This window comes from Anguilla rostrata, chromosome 3 (assembly GCF_018555375.3).
Source record: "Anguilla rostrata isolate EN2019 chromosome 3, ASM1855537v3, whole genome shotgun sequence".
Taxonomy (NCBI): domain Eukaryota; kingdom Metazoa; phylum Chordata; class Actinopteri; order Anguilliformes; family Anguillidae; genus Anguilla; species Anguilla rostrata.
In genome coordinates, this window is record NC_057935.1 from 68638113 (window position 1) to 68658855 (window position 20743).

The window sequence follows — 20743 nt, forward strand, 5'->3', positions numbered from 1 at the left end:
GCTTTGTCCCAAACATTGTGGAGCTCACTGTAAAGTGAGAAAAGAACAGCTCATTTTCGCTCTGTGGCAGAGGGGCGTGCCAAAGACAACACGGTGGAGGTGATGCATCGGCTTTCTAACCTGGGCCTTAATCTGAATGTCAAGAATATTTTTTTTCCTCTTTCCTCATGATAGACTGCTGTCCAAAGCCTTGTGTCCTGAATTCACAAGTTATACAGTACAGTATGTGCCTGCCTGACACGGGAAAATAAATGGGATTTGGCTGGAGAGCTTCTCCCTCCTCGACTCAAAATGTCAGGCTATGGTAGTATGGTAGTAGAGGTTTTTTGGCCTTCAGCTTGAATGGTTTCCTTCTTTAGAGCCCCTGTCGTGACATTGTGCACATTGTGCGGTATGTGGGAGGGCTGTACGTGACCTTTATTAGACATACAATAATTGAACTGCAAACAATGTTAGGAACATCCTGGATGGAGCTTAAGCAGAAGGGCATATACGTACCCTGCCACTGATGTAACTGAAGGGTCTGTGTGTCATGGTTCTGTGTTTTCCATCTGTCCTTCCTTGTTGGGCTGCCAGATGGCGGCACTTCTGTTTTGTGTCCTGCTTGTACCTTGTTTAATTGTATTATTGTTTTTAATTGTTCAATTATTGGTTTTTGGTTGTCTCGTTTTCCCCTCCCTCTCTGTGGCCTGATTGTGCATTGTGCCCTGCTGTGTCTCGTCAGTGTCTTGTCTATTTAAGTTCCCTTCTCCCTGACTCAGGTGCTGGATCCGTGTTGGTTGTTTGTTAGTGCGTGCCTCTGCTCATGTTCCTGCCCCGTGTGTTCCTGCCCATGTTCTGTTTTAAACGTGCTTTTGGACTTTTGGATTTTCTTGTTTCCTGTGTTTTTTGAAGTTTTTCTTTGTGTGTTTTGAGAGTTGCCCTGCGAGGCTTTTTGTTCCCTGATTTAGTTCCTGTTTGTAAGTAAAGTCCTTGTTTCCGATTACCGTTTGGAGTTTTGTGTTTTCCCCCTCACTCTGAATCTGGGTCCTAACCCCCCACTACCCTGACACTGTGTGCTCAATGACACAGAGACTTAACATACAGACCCAGTCGAAGGTGCTGTGCTGGGGACATACTGTAATTGTCTGTGTCCCCCCCCCCCCCCCCTCGGAGTATGGCTGATTTATTTTAGATTGCATTAGTAATTTTTTTTTCTCTATTCAGTTTCCATGTTTCACGGGGAAAATCACAGTAAAATTCAAGGACACTGTTTTGGGTGTTTGTTCTGGTACAACAAATAGGTAAAGAGATTTTGTTAAATTTCAGATTTAACAAAGGAAATCCTTTTTCAATGAGTATTCAAACTTAATATTTTTACAAAAAATACACATTTGACCTTGGTCTGGTTATAAGATGCATCAGACAGTGAAATCCAGTTTTTTTTTTTCTTCTGTGAAAAGAGAAAAGGGGGTTAGTGCTGAGGTTGCAGGCTCAATTCTCTCATGGGGCACTGTCCCTGTACCCTCTGTATTTATTTATGCAATCCTGAACTGTATCAGTAAATGCCAAGCTGTATGAGTTTGTGCCCCTATTGTGTGGAATTCAAGTTTCCCTGGTATCAAAAAAAAAAAAACGACAACAGAATTTTTCGAGAATGAATAGATCTATCACCAGTCTCACCCCATTGTTACTAGTCTTCAGTCTCTTGCAGTTTTTTTAGTTTCGTACATTATTTATCAGTCTGGAGAATTGAAACATCTGAATCAAAAGGCTTTGCTGTTGCATTTTTATTTTATTTTTTTGGTGGGGGGGGGGAGGCTATATTTTATTCTGGGCATCCATCTCCCAGACTGCCTTCCATTTCAGCATCTTCCTTCCCAAACCTATCAGAGGCCTGATCTTTACTGCATTGTTCTGATAACACATCCTATCAGAAGCCTTGTCACTGCTGTGCCATTCTGGTAACATATCCAATCAGAATCCTGTTGTTATTGTCCCATTCTGATAACACATCCTATCAGAAGCCCTGTTGTTACTGTGCTATTCTGGTAACACAAACCTATCAGAAGCCCTGTTTTACAGTGCCATTCTGGCAACATGTCCAATCAGAAGCACTGTTTTTATTGTACCATTCTGATAACACAAACCTACAGTATCAGAAGCCCTGTTGTTACTGTGCTGTTCTGGTAGCACAAACCTATCAGAAGCCCTGTTGTTACTGTGCTGTTCTGGTAACACAAACCTATCAGAAGCCCTGTTGTTACTGTGCTCTTCTCTGAGTACCAGCTTTCTCTGCATGGAAAAGTCAAACCTTTGTCACTCAAATGTTTTCTGAGAAATAAATGGGTCTCTGTGAGAGAAAGTGACATTTTCAGCACAATAGCAGGCCAGTCATTTTATTGCTAATGGTCGCATTTATTCACCTATTCATTTATACACCTGGCTGATGCATCATTTTGGTTTGGTTGGACCTTTACTGAGCAGTATGTGTGTGTGTGAGTTTTGTAATGCACTTGTTGTAAGTCGCTCTGGATAAGAGCGTCTGCTAAGAACCTATAATGTAATGTAATGTAATGTGTGTGTGTGTGCATGTGTGAGAGACAGAGACACAGAGAGAGAACAAAAAATGATGTGTGTGAATGGCCTACACCTTTTAAATTATGTGCTGCCTGTCTTTGGAAATAAAGGTTAGGTTTTATAACGAGACCTACTTTATGATGTGCACATAATGTGGTAGCATTGAAACCATTTTAAAGACAGATTCTATGAATTCATAAGGTGTCGTGAATCACATTTTGTCTTCAGATAACGGCAAAGCTATTTTTAAACAAAGGCAGGTGTGGGTCATGGAAAAGTATCATGGACCAAAGGCAGCCCATCAGACCAAACAGCTGGATTCCTGTTTTTAAATAAATACAAAGGGATTTGCAGCTAATTGTTCTGCCCTGATGTTTCGCCAGTCTGTCCAAGTTGCTCCTACAAGCCTTTACTTTCTGGTGATTTAGATTCAGAGAATAGCATTGATGGGTATCAATAACAGATATATTCATATCTGTTTTATTTTTTATGAATATAATAATTCTGCTAGGTGAAATGTGATCAGAAAAAAAGATGATTATTTGATTCCTATGTGGCGGTGAAATTGTCATGAACTAAAAATACCAAAAGCACTGTTATGTGTATATATATATATATAAACTGTAGCCCATATATGTTACATTACATTACATTTATTTAGCAGACGCTTTCATCCAAAGCGACGTACAGTAAGTGCATACCGAAGGTCACTGGAACAACTGCAGAACACAGGTCCAGTAAGGTACAATACTCATTTTGTACAGTTAATCATAGCCAAGAACACATAAAGTCCAGTTCACATAGTGAACATTACCCTGACCTAACCTATTCTAAGTCAAACTAGGGGGCAGTACAAGCGACAACGTCAGGACAATGATACACAGTACATTAAGTGCTGGGATGGAGGTACATGCAACATGAGTTGCATGAAAGAGGGGAAATTTAAGTGAAATTATCCGCAGAGTGGTGATAGTTATGTGCATGATGTTGCGTAATCATTCAGTGTTAGGTTGGTGGTTAGTAGTAGTGGTTTCTTAATTAATTTCTGGAGCACGAACAGCTCTGTGAAAGACGTGGTGGAGATGCGTGCGAATCCGTGTGTGTGGATTTGAATACTCGGATTGATGCTTTATGCATAAATGTACATTAAAGGGCATAATCCGTACACCGCCATCCTTCTTGGCGTGTGATACATATTACATGAACATTAAGATGACTCTCCCAAGAGTAATGTGAACAGATATGTAGAAATGAGATGTAGAAAATGTGCAGTCCATTTGCACAAATGGAATGAAGTGTCCTTTCTGCTGTCACAGTCTGTATATATATATTGCCTTTACTACCGGTTGTTACCTGAGAAGGCTACACCAAAATCTCATTGTGATATGAGAGTTCCCCCTTCCAGTTCTATTGCACAGTACTGACCGATGTCTTAAGATTGAGTGGGATGGGGAAAAAAATGCAAGAAAGGAAGTTTTTTTTTTTGTCACAGAATGATTTGATGCTTGATTGGCTGTTTAGAGAAAAAAAAACATGTTTTTGGGACAGCGAATTTGAAGACCTGTAGCAGATGAGAAAATGTATTTTTGAAACATGAGATGTGGTTTTTCTTTATTTATTTGTCCTGTTCTGTATTAGCTGTTCTGTACATCTACGTAAATACATGGTTTTGCATACACATTCACTTTTCAGTACTTATGCAGTATTAGAGTACTAAGCTCACATAATGTATAATATATACTTGAGATGGTGGGCTGGGCTTCTGAAATGGAGCAAGACATCAAAATGTAAAAAATAATCAAAATCTGTTTTTTCTTCAAGTAGACATGCTGCACAAATGCCCAATGAGTTGTTAAGCTTTATTTATTCTCTGCATTTATTCTTCTGCTTTCTTCTCTTGCTATTTTAGGTATATCGTCATTCGTATACTGCATGGTACATGATTTACAACATTTATACAAGGTAAATATTAAATACAATATTATTACCATTATTGGTCGGGATTTTTGTTTCAGCAGACTAGAGCTATTGCTTCACGCTCACATAAATCTAGTAACATCCCGTTTCATATTTATGAGTCTATTATAGTTATAATATGTCATAATTATTCCAACAACTACTGGCACCCTTAAAAACATGCAAGTGTAAAACACCAAGTGTCATCAGTGAATGTTGTCCTTTTTGTATCTATTAATACTTCCCCTTCACTAGGACTCAACACCCATTAAAAGACAGACTACTCTTAACGATCTATTTTATCATCAGGAATTAACAAGCTTGTCCGTTCTCTTCTCTTTGACCTGCAATTATACTCCTGTGCAGTAGGTGGCACTGCTCCATGTGTTTGTGTGTTTTAAAGGGAGGTATTGGAGCTGAACCCGCCGGAGGTGCAGAACGCCGTGCTGCAGTATGCTGAATGGGGAGTGCAAAGACAGCAGCTGGTAAGATCCGTCTCATATGTCACCCTAACCCACAGATCTCATGTAAGAGTAAAGAGCATCCATCTTGAATTCATCTAAATAAATAAAAAACTAATAATAAAATTATTTTTAAAAATACAAGTGCTCTTCAAAGCCCTCTTCCATAAAACACTGACAATTGATAAAGAATTGGTTGCTTTAGAACTGGGCAATCCAGAGAAAATGTAATTTTAACAATTTATTTAAATGACCAAAGTTTTGCTTTCCACACCTGAAATTATTTGATTCCATAATTTAAAAAAATGAAATTAAACTTTCAATTTCTATGTTTATTTATTTATTTATTTCTCCCTGGCTCGGTAATACATATGCATTTGCCAGGAAAGCCCTTTGCTAACAATTAACAGACTGCAACATTTTTGGAACCCTCTTGTCGAAATCAGGCATTATTGAGACATAACTCAGTCCCCTGCCATTATGAAGCCATTACCATTATGATGGAAGTGAGCGAGCCAGATGTGATTGTTATTTAGAGAGCTTTGCTTGGCACCACACATTATGTAACAAAGGCAAAAACAGAACATTTGCTCTGCTTGATGATTACATTGCATTACATTACATGATAATGCATCACAATGACCACAATGGTGATAATGATAATGGTGATGATGATGGTGGTGATGATGATGATGATGATGATGATGAATCATCCCTATGGTCCGTGGTGCATTGTTTCCTGACAAATGAAACAAGTCTCAGATGTGCGAAATAATTTGGGCTGCTGTGCCGATTTACTGAGCATAGTCAGTAGAACAATGTTCTTTAGTGAATAAACTAATAATTAATAAGCTAATAATTCCCCTGCCGTACTAAGTTTTTAAATATGACATAATGTGTTCATATATTAATGTTAATGTATTAGCTCTTGTCATAATATGTTTAACAGTGGTTGTAATTGTACTGATAACATTACGCCCATTTCCTTCACCATTTGACACATTGTTCATCAGTGTCTAATAGAACCGTAGATGCAAATGCTGCTTAAGCACTTCCTGTTGTACCACGTGTCATCATAAACACAAGTGACAGTTTTGTTAAGATGCTTAACCTCTTCAAGCTTAGTGCAGAGAGATGTAAGGGTGATTCAATTGAGGCTTTTAAATTCTTAAAAGGGATTAGCGAAGTGAACTACGAGAGATTCTTCAGGTTGAGTTCTGTTTGTAGAAGGAGGAGCATACATGTAAATTAGCTCAATTCTTCACAAATGTTTTTTTTCATGAAGTATTTTTTGCACATGGAGTAATCACTGTGTGGAATGGCTTGCCAGGTTCATGCAGTAGAGGCAGAAACTTTGAGGGTTTTGAAGACCAGGCTTGATACAGTGCTAGATAATGTCAAGTCTGTAGGTAAATTGAGCACTAGGTACACTTTAGCGGTAGGAAAATGGCGAGCATTTTTGGGCTGAATGACCTGTTTTTGTTGTTATGTTATGTTATGTTATTAATAAGCTTAATTCTCTGATCTATCACGTTGCTTCGCGGTTAAACCTCTTAGCGGCAGCTATATTTTATGACTTTGTAAATATTCTCTCTTCTCTCTGCATGTACCATCAGGGAGACTGTACTTATGAGCTGGTTTATATGATTATTTTAACCCTTTGAAGAGTAGGTGTGTTTTTTTAACCCTTTGAAGAGTAGGAATGTTTTTTTTCCTTCTAAATTCTAAATCAGCGAGAACTGGTTTCAGTTTCAGTTTGTGACATGAGCATTAGAATGTTCAGTTAAGAACATTCTAATCACATTTTTGTGACCTCACTCCTTAAAGGAGGATCTATCGAAATGTAAAGGATATAGACTCCTCTTGCTCTTTTTCCACCATAATGTAATCATGAAAAGCAGCAAAGATTTCACTCTGTTTAATTTCTTTCACTACCGTAATACATAAAGATGCCATCAGATGAGAAATTTGAGACAGCGCTTGATGGAACAGATGGCATGATTTTATTTTTAAGGTAGTTTTCATGGCTAGATTTGGATCGTAGTTATCTGAAAAAATTATCTTTGATCCCCGGTACTGCTGTCACATTGAGTTGTCCCATATAATTTCGACACTGGGTATATTGAAATTAATTATACGCCTGTGATGACACTTATAGGTAATGATTCTCCATAGATAAGAGACTATGCAGCTTGCGAAACAAGCTGTTCATTAGGCTATTTCCACAAATGATCAGCCAAGATATAATATTCATATTTTGTCATCCGATCTAGTACCTCATTCGTTTTGCAGACAAAAAAAAACATCTCTGTCCCGGATGCTCAAGTTTAAGGGAAACCACATTTGTATTATTCCAATGTGGTGATCACAAATGGCAAAAAAAAAACAAACAAACAAAAAAATAACTATTGACTCTTGACATATACAAAAAGTCGATTGGCTGGTTTATATCGTTATGCTCTCCATAGTCAAACCCCCTCATGTTCAGTTCTTTTTATCTTCTGAAGCATTTGTGCTGAGGTTACTCTCTAATCGCGATAATATTGTTCCGTTTTTCTGCTGGAGGCACACTCACCTCGGTGCCTGTAGCTGATTCTCAGAGTATTCCAGATTGATAGTTCCTGTAATTTGTCACATGAGATTTTTATTTATTTTTTTTGCCTGGGAGTGTACAGCTGTGCCTCTTTGATGATCATTAATTAAGCACCTCAGAGGAGTTCTGCATGCAAATGCACCGGCAGAAGTAATCTTTTACTGGTCATGTGATCTCAGGTCTGTGATTTATTCCACAGTCAAAATTCAAATTAAGGCAGGCTACTGTAGTTCATGGGAGAAAAAAAATGAACAGTTGGGTACTGTAGCTGAACTCATATTTCTCATCCAACCTGTGTGTGACAAGGCAGCAAATGATAACGAGAGTTAGAAAGTAACATAAAAACCAGGGATTTTATATAATCACTGATAAAAATAAAACATTTTAATTGTGTCTTTTTTAATTTATTTTTGAGACCTAATGAGACTTAATGAACTGCTGCTCGTACCGGCCAAACTTAAATTGAATCTGACGCTGTCTCTTCCGTTGCCAGGCAGCGCACACGCAGACTTTATCGTCCCTGTCTTTGTGCATCTCTTCAAAAAATTCAAGTCAAATTTTATTTATACAGCGTATTTTACAACAGTTGTCACAATACGCTTTACAGAGAACCCTAGCCTAAACCCCCACAGGAGCAAGCCTAAGGCAACAGTGGCAAGGAAAAAACTCCCTGTGGCAGATGGGGAGAAACCTTGGAAGGAACCAGGCTCAAGGGGGGAAACCCATCCTCCTCTGGTCGGCTCAGGGTGCCGACTGGTGACCAGCATGTCAGGCAGTTTTTTTTAATCTCTTTCTCTCATATCCCAGATATACATATTTGAAAACAACATCTATTATCAATCGGACGTCAGGGGAAATTCCCTCCGGCTGACATCGTCGGGAAAGGAAGGCCTCGTCTACAACGGCATCGCCGACTGGCTGTACGAAGGTGGGTGAACTCAGGACGGAAACCGCGATCTGAAATGAACTTCCTCGTCTCAGACGTTTGTTTCATTAAAACACGGAATGCTGAGGGTCTTAAATAAACGTATCCAGGGTACATGTACTGTGATACTACGACACTACGATATTTTTACTGTACTGGAAATGCTTTCTGCGTGTATGTAATATATGTACTGTATGATCTTTCATAATCACACATTTTGCTGCAGAGGAATTCCAGTATCCATTTTAGTCATGGTGACATGTGTTCCATTTTCAATGCGGCAGGGTCCTAAATTAGTTCTAAATACCACGTATGTTGTCCAGCTCATCCCCGTGCAGCAATTAAATTTGAGCACACAGACCGGCGGGTTGAGAGCGGCAGAGTTAATTACATTTGGATCGAAGGCAGCCCCATTATTTCGGCTGGATGCGCCCAGACGGCGGTGAGATTACGGCCTCGCATCGCGCGCCCCGGGCCGAGGAACGAGGGGAACGCGGCCTCCCTCGGAAATCACATTCCGCAATTACGCTCAAATCACGGGCCTCGGGCTTTTCCCGCTTCGCTTAGCCTCCGCTGGGGAAGCGTGCCGTCTGCAGCCATCCAGAAGGGCGCGGGGACGCGTGGCAGTTCAATCAGAGCCCCCCCCCCCCCCCGGCGGCGTCCGGCTGTCGGGGGAATCTCTCGGGCCCGTGCGCAAGTTAGACAAGCTCGTCCGACACGGGCCTAATGAACCGGCAAATAATTAAAAAAAAGAAATAATAATAAAAATGCGCGGATGGACGTGGCGGGAGCCTGGAGTGGCGCGGGTCCACAGATCCATTTTCCGCCTTCCCCCCCCATGCGAGGCCTCGGAATCCGCGCGTTCGGCCCGCGTGAGCGATCCGCGCGGACTCCCGGTCGTCGGAAGACGGAGAGACAGCGCCCTTCGCGTACGCGGGACCGTTCGCGTGTCGGTTTGTCTGCGCCGGCCCTCGATGTGTCTTAGCCGCCAGCCCCGCGGCGGGCGCCCGCCGTCTCACTGTCAAAAGCCACAGGGAGCGGCGCTCGGGAGCTGTGATTGACAGCTGGTGGGCGTGGCCGGCCCCTCCCCCCCCGTTCTTTAGACGCTGTACCTGCGGTTCTCCCTGCTGACGCTGACAGGGCTGCTCAGAGAGCGCATGACAGAGATCGATTTGTTCTGTACCTGGAGATTACCCATCATGCCCTCCTCTCCTGGATGAAATAATTTCACTTGTTTACCCTCCAGTGAAGGGATCAATTCCATTTAAATTCTGGCCCGTTAGGGAAATGAAGTGCAATTCAATTTGCGAATTGAAAAAAAATCCTCATAGGACATAACACACAGTACAGGCATCACTCTGTTATGATAGGAGCAAGGCCGTGTATCTAGGGGGATATTCATGGAGAGGGGGCGGCGGGATTTGGGGGGTTTTTATGTGTCCAGAGGAGATCTTGGGGTCCCATGTCGCACACTGGTGGTCCCCGGACGGAGAGAGGCTGGCCTTCCTCGCCATAAACGACTCGCTGGTGCCGAACATGGTCCTCCCTCAGTTCACTGGCGACCAGTATCCCAGAGCGAAGCGCTATCCGTACCCCAAGGTAAGCTCTTAATCCTGTATCCTGGAAACAAGGGGGGGGGGGGGTCGGGAGCGAACTGTTTGCTCTGTGAGTGCGGTTTCTGATTCAGAAGGGATGTCTGCCCAATCAAGACTGGAGGAAGCTGGGGAATGCAGCATCCCATGTGACCCTGTGAGCTCTTCCCCCTGCGGGGGCGAGACAGACAGAGTGAATTACACGAGCAGCTTCCCCGTGCTGCTGATCATCTGCTCATTTTACAAACTCAAAATGTGCGCCTTCCAGTTACGAATGATGAAGTGTCTTCTCTTTAGTCTATTTCAGAACCACACAATTACTGGTGTTTCAATATATGGATTAGTTTGTGATTTATTCTTCATTTAAAAAAATAGAATTGTATGTGGGTGTATCTTCCTTTTGTGGTAAATGGTAAAAGGATTGCATTTATAGAGTGCATTTTCCAGCAACAACTGCACAAAGCGCGTTACAATGAATGCCTCTCATTCACCTATTCATACACACACTCTCTCACACGCACCAATGGCGATCAAGGCGGCTATGCAAGGTCCAAACCAGCTCATTGGGAGCACCGGGGGGTCTAGGTGTCTTGCTCAAGGACACTTCGACACATTCAGAACACCAGGGGTCAAACCAACAACCTTTCAGTTGCCCGTCGACCGCTCTACCTACTAATGTCACCCCCATTTTTTATGCATGGTAACTTGTAGCGACTGTGTACTGCTGCCCTTAGCCCATAGCAGTAGCTAGCGAAATTAACTACTAATGTCTCCTGACATCATCACATCAATGACTGAATCATCTTCTGTAGTGGGCATCCATTTACTTAATCATGCTTCCGAGCTCCACTGCAAATTATTCAGCCACAAATATCGGTGTGCTTGTGCATGAAATTAATTTGAATGATCACTTCAGGGATGTTTTTTTTATTTAATTATATCCTAATGTAATTTTTCGCTCATTTGTGTAATTTAATTTTGATTCATTGCTGTGAATGTGTGTGATGTGCCTACTGTGAGTGTGATTGAAATACTAATGTAAATCACTGGGTACCATCTGCATTAACTCTGAAATGTTTTTGTTAAAAAAAGTAAATACATTTTTTAATATACTTTTTACAAAACAACAATAACTGGTGCCCAAGTAAAACCTGTACAAACAATAAGGGAAAAGGGGCAATAATTTAGATAAATAGACCTTCAATAGGCCCTGCGATAGATTGGTGATCTGTCCAGGGTGTTTTCCTGCCTTTCGTCCCAATGCACGCTGGGATAGGCTCCAGCACCGCCCCCATGACCCTGACCAGGAATAAGCAGGTATAGATAATGGATGGGTGGATGGACCTTCATTAGTTCATACTTGCTCCAGGTCTCTCACAATAGTTTGTGAATCTGAAAGCCCTGTGGATAAAGACCTGGCCTTATGTTTTACAGGGTAGGGTGGCATTCTTGCAGAAAATGTTTTGGGAGGCAGTTTTAGAAGAGTAAAGCTTCGCCTCCCTGTCATTTCACCAAATCAGCCGCGGGGGTGGAGAGCAGTTTTTGGGCTTCATGATGCAAGCGGCCAGAACCTTTTAACCTGGAGTGTAAATAGATATCAGAGAGAGAGAGAGAGAGAGAGAGCATGCTATTTAAAACAGTGCTTAATAATGATAGTAATAATAGTTTCTGGTAATGCAGATGTGTTTCACAACACTGTAGAATGTGACTGATCTGAACTCTGTTCTGATCTGATTTGAATAAATGACAGTTTTTTTTTAACGGCAGTAATGCCCTGATTCCTTCATTAGTGCATTAGAGGAATCAGAGCAGCAGTGATTGGTTGGCTCCCGTGAGATTTCACAGCGTTCATTATGAAGAGCAACCAATCATGTCTCACTTTCCCCTTCGGTCCTCGCTTGCAAATTAGTGTCTTTTTTCTTATTTGTCTGGGCTGGAACCTGCGTAAGACAGGGTTTTAATATTGCAGGGAAAATCGACCAAGAGCACCTGGGGGGCATTCTGTAACATTACCTGCTACACACTTTTTCATGGCTTGGTTCTCAGTCGCTTCTCACGTTACGTTCTTCACGTTATTCACTTATTTTGGTCATTTGTGTGTTCTGTTCTTTTGGGTGCAAAACTCAGGTCAACTGTGGCTGTGATTAGAGATTGCAGTTACCTGCTTTTGAAACAGTCTTAAAGAGTCATTACTTTAAGAGACTTTGAATAAGCACCAATGATTAATATCAAGACTGTCGCATTAACATATGAAAGGAATCAGCATAAAGATTATAAACCTCAAGTGATTGAAGTACAAGTTTTTTTTATTTATTTTGATTGTAGCTGCAGCGTTTAGGTTTTGAATACATTCCACCCCTCAGTGACAGATTGGTGGGCTGAATGGCTAGCTGTCATTATCATTCACCCTGATTTTCTCATGTTCATTTGAAGCACAATGCAAGGCGGACCATGCCAAAACAGGGTCTGGGTAACATGACGAGCGAACTACAGAATGGCAAAATGTTCTTGGAAGCATTCTTACCCGCAGTTTGCAAATGTGATCGTTTCGTGAATGAGGCCCACTGTGTATGGAATGACTTTTTTTATTGTCTTGATAGGCAGGCCAGCCCAACCCCATCGCAAAGCTGTACGTAGTGAACCTGTACGGACCTACCCATACTCAGGAACTGCCACCACCAGATAGCCTGAAAGCCCGGTAAGAATGACATCCAGCCATGTTCTACCGTGTGTTTGAATCAGCTGTGACTTTAACCCTTTAAGGTGTGAAATCACAAATATGTGATGATGTCGATGTAACAATCACTACAATGCGATAGAGTTCTGGGACACTGGAATTTTGAAGAAAAAAAGACATTCTAAAAAAGAGCCTACTCTTCAAAGAGTTAATTTAGATGAAATGAAAATACTACATTACTCCTGAAACGAAATGAACTACAGAATGGCAAAATGTTCTTGGAAGCATTCTTACCCGCACTTCAATGTCCAAAGGGTTAAAGCCATAGGGCTTGAAGCTTCTGATCAAAAATGTTGCCATTGAATACCATTTTCTATTAATCAATGTTGTATCATACTTAAAATCAGTGAGAAAAATCACGTGGGTATATCGTTAAAAAAGATATTTTGGTGATGCATTTGACGTTCGAGAGTATTATGCACATTGTCATGTGACCACAGAAATGCGATTTTTTTGTCCAATCAAAAGGGAGTACTACGTGGCGATGGTGAGGTGGATCAGCAACACCAAGGCAGCGGTGAGGTGGCTGAACCGGGCCCAGAATGTGTCTGCGCTCACCGTGTGCGACACCACCATCGGCGCCTGCATCAAGGTGGGCGGACCCGCGTCCTGGTCTTCAGACAGACCGCGCCGGTGTGCAAACACGTCACTGACATGTTATACTTGCGAAATTCATACCCCTGTGCACTTTCCTGCTATTTTCTATTCAACTGGGGGGATCGTACATACGTATAGACATACACAAATGCAACTAGAATACATAATATGAAACGGTGCAAATGGCATTCATACTTTTTTTTATTATTTTAGAAGAAATAATCCTTAAATAAGCATGTGGGTGAATCATTTACTTATACCTGCTGTGGAGAAGTCTTGGAGCCACATCACAAATAATTGCAGACAATTGCAGTGTGATTGTGGACTTTTAGTGCCATCAAAAAGATAGAGTTCTAAAGCTCCAGTTAAATTTTTCTCAGAACACAGCTGATTTTTTTGTGTCTAAAAGGGACAGAATGTACGCAACTTAAAAGTACACTACCGGAACTGATTTACGTGTAACATTTTTGTGCCTGTGAACAATTAAAGAGCAGACAATTAAAGACATTATAGTAGTAGCTAGAGTGTGCTGGTTTACTTTAGGTTTTTTTCAGTTATTATATGAGCAGTATAAGACTGACTGTCACAATTAAGTTTACTCCGAAGTTGCAGTTTCAAGGAGAATTACTGTTTCATGTTTCTTGTTTCAAAGTGTTTTATGGTAATTTTCCTTTCTCTGCAGTAATCCATTGAATGTTAATGTTTTATTGAGGCAGCAAGTGTATGCTGTAAAGGGGACTTTTCAGCATGATGTTTAAGTGGAGTCCTTTGGTGTGTGCATTTCAGAGACATGAGGAGACTTCTGATCTCTGGTTAACCAAACAGGTAAGTTCATTTCAAGCAGAATAAACTTTTGAACCCAGATATTTTTTGACTGTTCTGCATGCAAAAGGCCACATCTTGTTATAGACCCTGTTATATTATATTACAGCATTTAGCAGACGCTCTTATCCAGAGTGACTTACCCAACTTTTACATAACATTTGCATTGCATCCATTTATACAGCTGGGTGTATACTAAAGCAATGCAAGTACCTTGCTCAAGACTACAATGACAGTGTCCTACCACGAACCTGTGGCCTGTTAAATGCATAATCCCATCAGGATGCTTAATGTCAGTTATAAATCTCTTGTTACTGTACGTGCACTTTTAAGATATGGCAATAATATATTTATAATAATTTCCTGTTCATTGTAGAACCAGGAACCGGTGTTTTCCAGGGATGGAACCAAGTTTTTCCTGACCGTCCCAGTCAAACAAGGGGGGCAAGGAGAATTCCATCACATTGCAATGTTTACTACTCAGGTGAGACCACCTCCCCCCCATCTCCTACCTGTGTAGTAACAAGCCTGGTTATGAATCATAATTGACCAATAATGGCTGAAAAAAAAGGCTGAAAAGCATTTGCTTGTCATTAGTAAGGAAGGATCAGTACAGTACTGGCTTGACTTTACCATTAGCAGTCGGTCTACCAGCTGGCGTGGTTTCAAAGGTTTCATAGACTGCTGAGCAAAGACAATCCCCTTCCCCCCCATTCCATCCAGTGACCTGCAATTAGCTCTGTGGTAGACTGCAGCTCTGACACAGAGCCAAAAAGGGAACAAACGTTTTTTTTTTTTTAAGTTTTTTTTTTTTTTTTAACGTCGTGTTTTCATGTCTTTGTTTTCTGTATTCTCTGTGTTTTTCCCGTTTTTTTGTTTTTGTTTTGTTTTTCGTTTCTTCCCCAGTCTAGGGCCGAGCAGAGCGAAGTCCGTCACTTAACGTCGGGGAACTGGGAGGTAACCAAGGTGATAGCTTATGATGAAAGCTATCGCAGCATGTGAGTTTGATCTCTCTCTGCGGGCGTTCTGCAACACTGACTGAAAACACCTAAAGGCTACACTTCGGTTTCCTTTGAATCGCTGCTGTCCCCACCTAACCCCGCAGATCCACGGCTTTTGAAGTTATAAAAATAATGGAGGCAAAAGAAGAGAAAGAAATAAAACATAACATAAAAAAAGAAAGTTAAATTGATAAATGTGTGTGTCCTGTTTCTGATTGTTTTTTTATGTCTAGGTTTTGCTTTTAACCAACAATTGGATATAATATATATTTTTTTTATAATAGTAAGAAAGATGAGAAAGAAAAAGATAATATTATTTGGATAGTTGGCCAAATCAGCATATTTCAAATTTATATGCAATGGTAGGATGACAACATTCTAATGTGCAGTTCCCCCCCAAAAATTGAAGCAATTCTGTGAAATAAGGATTCTTTTATATTTGGAGGTTGATTGAATTATTGAAGTAAGGGCACATCATTGATTCTAAAGATGCTGTCATTTTCAAGGTTTCAATCAAGTGCATGAAAGCTTCCATAAAACTTTTATAACACACATAAAATATTTTATGGTTGGCCTTGTGTGAAATTGTGTGAGGAAGGCTGTGTTTTAAAAGTTAGCATAACATTGCACATCCTTCTTATTAACGTGAGTTTCCATAGGCTGGGGAGTGACCATAAACCTTTGGCTTAAATCATATGAAGAGATAAAGAAGTCTATTTTCAATAAACTCTTGTTCATGTCTTATTCATGCCTTACATTCATGTGTGTCTACTTTTTCCCGTTTAGATATTTCCTCAGTACAGAGTATTCTGCGCAAAGGAGACACCTATTCAGGTGATTTTTTTCAAAGACTACAGAAAAAAATGTATCTTTTTTTCAATTCTGTAAAAATGAAATGAAAATGTTGTAACCAGTAAACATTAGTTTAAAAAAAAATCTCCAGAAGGTCAGATTTGGGAAAATGGTCAACCACCCTCTTGTGAGACAGAATAACACATTTTGAAATGTGCTTTGTGAACATGCCGACTCACACAGATCAGAGTTATTCAAGCCAAACATTTATTAATTTATTTATTTATGAATTCATTCATTTGTTTATTTCCCCTAACAAAAATAAGCCATTACTGGGTGACCATGAGGTAATATAACTAATTAAAAGCTGTTAGCACTAGGCATTCACATTGTACATCTGGCATGTAAGGTCAATTTAATAATTTTTTACAAAAAAAGAAATTACATTTCTACTGAAAAAATAAATGGAAATTGAATGATATTGCTAATTATTAGGTACTCTGTTGAACATTTTCTGAGAACACACTCTGGTACCTGTATTCAATCAAAAATATAGTTGTGAACTTAGTTTTGAAGAAAAACAAGTTAGTTGGTGAGTTTAGTGATCATGGAAATTAAGTTGCCACTCTGTGTTTGTGACAATGGAAATGCTTAAATATATTCATAAATCAGCATTATGGACCTCTGCTGATAGTATTTAGACCTGGGGCCTGATTTACTAAGAACTTTAGCACACGTAAAACCTTTCAGCACAGGCAAAGCTAATAACACAACCAATGATTGGCGCGAAACAAATACCAAGACCAATCACTGGTCATGTTATTGGTTTTGTCTATGCTAAAAGTATTTTGCCCATGCTGAAGGTAAATCAGTAATCAGTAGTAAATCAGACCCCTGGTTGGTGTTTTGTTCAGATGTGGCAGCTGAGGGAAACATGGCGGATAGCAATAGCGCGTCCTAATGCTAAATGTGTCCGTAGCACATGCTAATGCTAAATGTGTCTGTAGCTCATGCTAATGCTAAATGTGTCTGTAGTGCATGCTAATGGTAAATGTGTCTGTAGCTTGTGCTAATGCTAAATGTGTCTGTAGCTTGTGCTAATGGTAAATGTGTCTGTAGCTCATGCTAATGCTAAATGTGAAAATGGTGTGTCGATCGCAGAGTCTCTACCGTCGACCCGTTCCCCCGACGCTGCCTGACGTGCGAGTTGAGCAAGGCGCACTGCTCCTTCTTCGACGCCGACATCAGCCCCGGCCATCAGCATGTCATCCTCCGCTGCGAAGGTAAACGACGTCTCCATTTCGCCACGGCGGCGCTCCCTCCGAGAGGCCCGTCGGTCTTCATTTCACCTGGTGCATTATGGGACGGGTTTGTGATGGCGAAACTCTGGGGATAGTATTTGTATTCGTCAAGACTGACACTCTTAAGCCAGGTACTGCATTCAAAGAAAGTCGTTGTCGCAGTCAACCGTGAAAAGGGTAAAAAAAGTGATGTAAAAAATTATCATTGCAAATCATTCATGCTCTTCAAAGTCAGTATTAGGTTCTGAAGTGATTCAGTTAATCTGAAGATAACACAATTTCTTCATATACGCAGTTAGCACATCTGCTGTCCTTCTGGATCACATTTATTCGGCCAGTTTCTGGAGCCGTGTCCTTGGTAATCAATCATTTTTCTAAAGAAAACTGTGTATTGTGTCATATTTATAAATAGCTTCAGTTATAATAGCTTCAGTTTCAAATGCTGATTGCTTTTTGCCATTGTTTGCCAAGTTTAATTTTTGCATTAAACATAAATGACTAAAGGTGCCACACGAAGTGAATCTTAATGGTGACAAGGCCGTATTGAAAGGAAAGACGAAGACAACGTTTTACTGCCACACACGTTTGTTCTGAAGTTGTCATTTCCACCGGAATGTGTGCTTATTTATTTATATACCATGGCACACTGAATTGTAATCTTCTTTCCTTTTGTTAATTAAAAAGCCAATTACAGCTCGGCAACGTATGCAGTTAGTGAGCGTGTTTAATGAAACATTCACGCATTCTATTACTGTTGCATTTTTAAAGCCTTTTAATTTATTTTTTAACAAGCAAATAGAAGCAAAACTTGGCTTTGGCTGTCTTTTTTTATTTTTGTATTATGTTTATTTTAAACGTAATAAGTTTGAATAAAGTGTCATGCATATCATATAAACGATAAAGTGGCATGCATATCACATAAATGGCACTTCATTGTATGTGTCTATCACAGACGGAACATCAGTGATACACACACACACACAATTCCATGATTTTCTCTAAATTTATATAATTTGTGTAGAATTTCCATACGGTGCAGCAGGCATGAGGCCTCTTCATATCTGTTGTCTATTGTGGCTGAACGTATAAAATACATTACAGAGTACAGAGTACCTCTACCTGCAGTCAGGGGCGGTTTATCTAGAGCCCCTTAACTGGAATATTGCATTAAAACCAGAGCTACTGAATTATGTATCTCTATCGTACCCTGACAAACAAAATAAAAGGGATCTTGATTTGGACATAGGTTTGATCAGGGAGTTGCAATGCTGATCTTGGAGAGCTGAGGCATCTGCTGGTTTTTTGTTTTTTTTATTGTTAATCTGCATTTAATTAGTTGACTAAAGTAGTCGATTCCACAGTGAACTCACTGTGGGAGATAAAATGGTTTGCATTTTATCACACGCTTCCTTCTGTCCTCCGCTATGTTCGGGCGGCAGTGTAGCACAGGAGTGTAAGGAACTGGGCTTGTAACCGAAAGGTCAATGGTTCAATTCCTGGGTAGGGCACTGCCGCTGTACCCTTGAGCGAGGTACTTAACCTGCATCGCTTCAGTATATATCCAGCTGTATAAATGGAGACAATGTAAAATCCTCTGGATAAGAACGTCTGCTAAATGCCTGTGATGTAATGTTAGCAATTGTAACAATACAGCAGTACAGTTAACCAAAAAAAAGCCTCTTTAGCCCACAGAAACGTGTCCATGCAGTAGCCTACAATCCATTTAATACTGTTTGTATGTACAGACCGTACAGTACCACTGAAAATGAGTAAAATGCTATAAAAACCCTTGTCATAAAAACGTATTTTAAAAAAACTTGCCACAGGGGCATATTTCAGGATTCTTGGTGGAAATAATATGGATTATGTCTCTGTGACAAATGATCTTCAGCAATAAGGCATAAGACTTTAATTGCATGATTGTGTATGTGGATGGGACATAACATAGTCTGAAGCTGCTGGATGTGTGCCCCGGTATAATGTTCTATATTAATGATATTTCTTTTCGGCATAAAATGGAATGCATCTATTAAGTCCTCCTTTTGTATTTGAACAGGCCCTGGTGTGCCAACAGTAGCCATTCTGAGTCTGAATAACACAAACAGTATGTATCGATTTTATCTTCTGATTTTATTTCTTATTTGATACAGGAATGCATTTATTCAACATTGTGTGTTTGGGGTTATATGTTCGATGTATATGAAGACTTTGAAACTCCTTAAAAATTAAATAGAACTCAGCAAAACTATCTGAACACTCCTTACATCCACAGGTGGCAACACAGGAAAGAAAACCTGAGACAGTATAACAAGAGTTCAATGGATTTATTTAGTATCTTTTGAAAGTAGCGTTGTTTGACAGGAAGGTGTAATGAAACTTCTAGGAGGAATTTTGGCTCACTGGCGACTCCTTTGGTGGATCGGAAAACTGCAACCTGTCTGTGCCAGTTACCCCAGGCTCTTAACAAATGACAATAGTAAAAACACAGCACTGGAGCATGTGTGCTTGCAACAAACTATTGCTGAACGATGTACTGTAGCTCTATTCTCTGAAAGATGTATGTATTCAGGATGAATTCTTTCATATTCATGATCATTTCCTGAAAATGTGTACTGTAGTTCAGAGAATTGTGTCATATTGCTAATCAATTGAATGCAAAAGCTTTGAATGACTCACAGATCCGTTTTGCTTTGTTGTCTGTTATTTTCTGTCATGCAGACCACATTATCCTGGAGAACAACACTATTCTGAAAGCCTTATTGAGAAATAGAAGAATCCAGCACACAGAATTCAGAGCTGTTCCCATCGAACACTTCGGTGAGGCAATTTCCAGTGCAGGTTTGGTTTTAATATTCAGTGGTTTCCATTATTGTAAAGCATCCGTCTTTCGGATGAGACGTTAAACCAAGGTCCTGACTCACTGTGGTCATTAAAGATCCCATGACACTTGTCTCAAAGAGTAGGGGGTTCCCCGGTGTCCTGGCCAAATTCCCAACCTGGCTTTCTCAAACTTGCCATCTAATCATCCCCTGATTTAATTGGCTAAAAAATGTTCTCTCCCTCTCCACCTTAGCTAATGTGTGCTGAGCTTTCTGGCGCAAAATGGCTGCCGTGCATCACCCAGGTGGTTGCTACACATTGGTGGTGAGAGAGGGGAATTCCCACTCTTCACTGTAAAGCACTTTACAGTGTGTTCAGAGTGTTCAGAAAAGTGCTATATAAATGCAGTGGGGCGAAATAGCTCAGGAGGTAAGACCGATTGTCTGGCAGTCGGAGAGTTGCCGGTTCAAACCCCGCTTTGGGCGTGTCAAAGTGTCCTTGAGCAAGACACCTAACCCCTAACTGCTCTGGCGAATGAGAGGCATCAATTGTAAAGCGCTTTGGATAAAAGCACTATATAAATGCAG

General features: G+C 40.5%; 1 protein-coding gene across 2 annotated transcripts in view; it reads left to right on the forward strand.

Annotated features, from left to right (window-relative positions):
* The window catches only part of LOC135251768 (inactive dipeptidyl peptidase 10-like), a 114053-nt gene that overhangs the window by 88219 nt on the left and 5091 nt on the right, over nucleotides 1–20743 (forward strand). For both annotated transcript variants that reach the window (XM_064329522.1, XM_064329524.1), the window contains exons 6-18: nucleotides 4469–4521; nucleotides 4919–5000; nucleotides 8377–8497; nucleotides 9939–10093; nucleotides 12687–12784; nucleotides 13292–13415; nucleotides 14207–14245; nucleotides 14619–14726; nucleotides 15149–15240; nucleotides 16030–16077; nucleotides 17197–17318; nucleotides 19393–19440; nucleotides 20055–20153. In XM_064329522.1, coding sequence (XP_064185592.1) covers nucleotides 4469–4521; nucleotides 4919–5000; nucleotides 8377–8497; nucleotides 9939–10093; nucleotides 12687–12784; nucleotides 13292–13415; nucleotides 14207–14245; nucleotides 14619–14726; nucleotides 15149–15240; nucleotides 16030–16077; nucleotides 17197–17318; nucleotides 19393–19440; nucleotides 20055–20153 — 1189 coding nt within the window. The remainder of the gene's footprint in view (nucleotides 1–4468; nucleotides 4522–4918; nucleotides 5001–8376; nucleotides 8498–9938; nucleotides 10094–12686; nucleotides 12785–13291; nucleotides 13416–14206; nucleotides 14246–14618; nucleotides 14727–15148; nucleotides 15241–16029; nucleotides 16078–17196; nucleotides 17319–19392; nucleotides 19441–20054; nucleotides 20154–20743) is intronic.